Source organism: Myotis myotis, unplaced genomic scaffold (genome assembly GCF_014108235.1).
Source record: "Myotis myotis isolate mMyoMyo1 unplaced genomic scaffold, mMyoMyo1.p scaffold_m19_p_6, whole genome shotgun sequence".
NCBI classification, from domain to species: Eukaryota; Metazoa; Chordata; class Mammalia; order Chiroptera; family Vespertilionidae; genus Myotis; species Myotis myotis.
In genome coordinates this window covers 78,273,719-78,277,961 of record NW_023416368.1, presented here as the reverse complement: position 1 = coordinate 78,277,961, position 4,243 = coordinate 78,273,719, and the positions used below count along the sequence as shown (strand labels likewise).

General features: G+C 59.6%; 1 protein-coding gene across 1 annotated transcript; it reads left to right on the top strand.

The window, feature by feature from the left end:
* Positions 1-188: 188 nt before the first annotated feature.
* ATP5F1D (ATP synthase F1 subunit delta) lies at positions 189-2,741 on the top strand. Its single transcript, XM_036315649.1, has 4 exons — positions 189-436; positions 1,019-1,172; positions 2,047-2,135; positions 2,235-2,741. Exons 1-4 carry the CDS (start codon positions 296-298, stop codon positions 2,355-2,357), a joined length of 507 nt encoding a protein of 168 aa, XP_036171542.1. The 5' UTR covers positions 189-295; the 3' UTR covers positions 2,358-2,741.
* The last annotated feature ends 1,502 nt before the right edge of the window (positions 2,742-4,243 follow it).

The window sequence follows — 4,243 nt, the reverse complement described above, 5'->3', positions numbered from 1 at the left end:
CCCGCGACACACACGCACACAGCACATGCACCCCCCCCCCCACCTGCCACACACACACACACACCCCCTCTCAGCAGTCTGAGAGCTGGGACCGAAACGAAACTACAACCCCCAGCATGCTGCGCACCCAGCGGCGCGTCGTCGTTAACGTCGCGCGCGGCAGCCGGAAATCGTAATTCGCGCGTGCGCCCTGGCTACCAATCCTCCCAGACGTCACCGCGTCGTCCTCCTCGCCCTCCAGGCTGCCCGCGTTCCGCCGGAGTCTGACCACCGTCCTCTACCTACTGCCGCTGCTATGCTGCCAGCCGCGCTGCTCCGCCGCCCCGGCCTGGGTCGCCTCGTGCGCCAGGCTCGCGCCTACGCCGAGGCTGCGGCCGCCCCAGCCCCCGCCGCGGGCCCGGGACAAATGTCTTTCACCTTCGCCTCTCCCACACAGGTGCGGACGCCATTCCGGACCCCGGGCCCGGGCAGGAACCTCCTAACCTCCATTCCGAACCCGATTTCTCCAATCCCCAGGTCGCCGATCCCCATTCGGTACCCACAGTCCGAGACCCCCAACCCCCAGGTCCGCACCTCGACCCCTATTCCGTACCTCGGACTCGTGCCCCTTCACTGTGTGGTCTGGGGTCCTGCCACCTCCAACCTCCCAAACTCCCGGACCTTCCACCTGGAATTCGACACCCAAGGGCCGGACATGCCCTTTAAGCCGGGATTGCCCCTTGCTGCAAGCACCCCTCCCGAGAGCAGCACCTCCTATGTGCCTTTCCCTGGCAGGCACCTCCTCATATCCTTACAGCATCTCTGCCGAAGGGCTTGGGTGCTAGATTTCGTTCTCACAGATGATGGCACTGAGGTCCTGCCCAAAGAACAGAACCCAAGTCGGCCCCAGCGCTGGCTGCTTCTGTGCCTCCCATTGGCACTCAGCTCTGCCCAGCCCATTTCACTACTTGGGAGACTGAATCCGGGTGGAGTGGGCCTGGCCTGCAGGGACCTATTATTCCTCATCTGTCTTCTCCAGGTCTTCTTCAATGGCGCCAACGTCCGGCAGGTGGATGTGCCCACGCAGACAGGGGCCTTCGGTATCCTGGCAGCCCACGTGCCCACCCTGCAGGTCCTGCGGCCAGGATTGGTTGTTGTCCATGCTGAGGATGGCACCAGCTCCAAATACTTCGGTGAGTCCAGCAGGAGGACAGAGGACTGGGCTGAGCAGAGCTGCACGTTGCAGCAAGCCAGTCCCCGTTTCAGTTGGTATGGTAAGAAAAAGTGCTGTGGGCACTCGGAGGACACAATAGGAAGAAAGCCAGAAGCTTTTTTGCAGCTTCCAGCTTCTTACTGGCTGTGGTTAAGAAGCTTGTCGTGGGTTGGAGACGGGGGACAGATCTGGGAAGAGAAGTAAAATGGTGCTGGCTAGGTGTGCTCTCCTTTCCCGAAGCAGCCCCCATCTTGCCCTTCCCTCTCTTCTTCCTCCACAGGCCTCTCCTAAATGCTAAGAGACCCCACAGAGACTTGCCACCAGGGAGCAATGGGCAGTGGCAGCTTGTCCTGGGCTAACCCTCTGTCCCTGTCCCCAAGGCCCCTTTTTTCGCTGTGAGCCGAAGCAGCCCAGCCTAGCCTCATTTCCCCTCCTAGTCCCTCTCCTGTTGGTTTCTTCTATCCTAGGCCCTTCCTTGTTTCATTGTTCCCAGCTTTAATGAATGTTCTCTAAAAATAAAAAAACGTGCTGGCAAGGGGGCCTGACTTAAGAGGAGGAAATTTGTGCAGAAAGAAACCAGCTCTAAGACCTTCACCAGCATTAGTCTCCAAAGCTACAGCCATCCAGGATTCAAACACAGCCCTCTGTTCACCTGACCCCGCTCCGCTAATGAGCTCGTGGGTGAAGGGAAGGGTCTGTCCCCATGACCAGCCACCAGCAGATGCCCCTGTTGGCCCCCTGGTCTCATGTGTTCTCTCCAGGTGCCCATTCCCTGCGCTGGATCCCAGGGTTCTTGTGGGGCCACTGTCCTGGGGCTGGTGGTTTCCCCTCAGCCACCCCCTCTCCTCCTGCAGTTAGCAGCGGCTCGGTCACAGTGAACGCTGACTCATCAGTTCAGTTACTGGCTGAAGAGGCTGTGTCGCTGGACATGCTGGATTTGGGGGTAAGTGTCCCGGCAGAAACTGAGGTATGAGCTAAGGGTTTCTGGCTTTGGGGGTGGAAGGGACCCTGTTTGGACCTCACTAACCACCACCTACTGTAGGCGGCCAAGGCAAACTTGGAGAAGGCACAATCGGAGCTGTCAGGGGCATCCGACGAGGCCATGAGGGCTGAGATCCAAATCCGAATCGAGGCCAACGAAGCCCTGGTGAAGGCTCTGGAGTAGGCGGTGCGTGCTCCTCGCCAGTGTCAGCGGGGAAACCAAGGCCCAGAGTGGGACAGGGGTTGGAACCAGCTCTCATGGTTCCAGTATGAGGGTGGGGGCAACCCCTCTGGGAGGTAGCCATCCTTGCCAGTGAGGCCACCAGGGGGCAGCAAATTGCTAGCTTCTCCTAGTGCATACCCCCTGGGCCCAGGCCTGGTGGCAGGGGTGAGCTCAGAGACCCTGCTCTGCTCTTGGGGGGACTGTCACCTAGGGGATTTGCCTCCAAAGACCCCACCAACCTGACCTGCTGCCCTCCACCCTCATGCTGTAGAGACCTCTTCTTCCTACTGCCTTCTCTGGACCGCTTGTCCCCAGTGTGCACCCCATTAAAGACCAGGGACCCCAGTTGTGTGTGCTGATTTTGTCTCCTGCCTAGGGCAATGGGCTTGGGATACCATACCTCTGTTAGGGAGGGCCTCAGCTTCAAGGATTTGGGGATTGTGGCCTAAAAGGTCCTTGGGAGCCTCTGAGGAGTGGGGGAGAACACAGCTAGTGACACCAGGCTAGGTGACGGGCAGGGTCCTGGGGACAGCATGGGTGGAGGGGTGGCTGTGGTTCTTTGGTCAGGACTGGGCTGCTCGTCGAGACACCTAGGGTCCAGTCAGGTTCCAGGTTGTGATTTCCACTCTGGGCTTCCTGGCCCTACTCCCAGGGAGGCCCCGCCTTGTACTGGACCAGCCTGTGGGTGGCCCTGGCTGGATGACTGCCTGACTTCTGTTGGTGTTGGCATCTCTGTGGCACCCCAGGCCCTGGGACAGCCCCAGATGGGGTGGGGTGTCTCGACAGGAGCAGCCCTGGCAGCACACAGCTTCACAGAGCTGTTCCATCTCCTCCATTTTGTAACCCTGGGGATGACCCAGACTTGGGTTCCAGGTGGTAGGCAGAGGACTTCAAGGCAGGGGGCTTCTCGCCCAACTCCCATCAGCTCTGAGCCCAAGCTGGGCTTGCAGGGTATTCCAGGATGGTGAGTGTTCGGAAGAGCCTGGGCCTCCCTCTGTGTCACAGGGAGGCCACCCTGGGGCATGTCATCAGTACGGATGGGCTGTGCACTAGTGTGTCACAGTCCTGTGCAAGTGACTGTCACATGGCTGTGTTCAAGGCTTGACATGGTGAGAGACCCGTGTGTGGGGGCCTCCAGGTGATCTGCGCTGTGTGTGTGTGCGTATGTGCGTGCGCGCCCCCACACGCTTGGGTCTCCTTCCTCTCAGGCCAGTGAGGCCCAAGCAGCAGTCCCCTACTTCCCGGGAACTCCCAGCCTAGAGAAGGCTGTGATAGCGGGTGCAGCACCACTCTTCCTTGTCTCCAGCCCAGAGGCAAGGTCTTCAGAGTTCATGGCCAGGTTGGGCACCATAAATAAAACCAAAGGAGGGAGGTTAACGAGGGAGATCATCACCAAGATGCTGCCAGCACCCCCTCTCTGCTTATGTCCTGAGAGACTTCAGCCTCCAGCTGGGGGACAGCAGGATGCAACTGGGACACCATAGTACATTCCCCATGGGAGACATGAGACTTGGGGACACACCCTGCCTGACACGGGCCCCGAGGGAACAGCTGGTGCTGGCAGGGTCAAGACCTGGGGCAGAAGGGTTTCAGGGTGGGGCAGGTCACAGGGACAGGAACCAGGGGTCCAGACCTCATCCACAGGGCAGGCTTGGGACCTGAGGGGGGCAGGAAAGGGGTCCCCTGGTACAACTGTGCTTATATCCTGGGACAATTGCTGAAGTATAGGGATGCTGTAAATGGGAAGGAATCAGAAGCCAGTTGATTAGCACGTTTATTAAGTTAGACCTGCAGAGCAAGGTCGGGGCCTCCACACACACACACACCGCCCCCCATCAGGAGCAAAC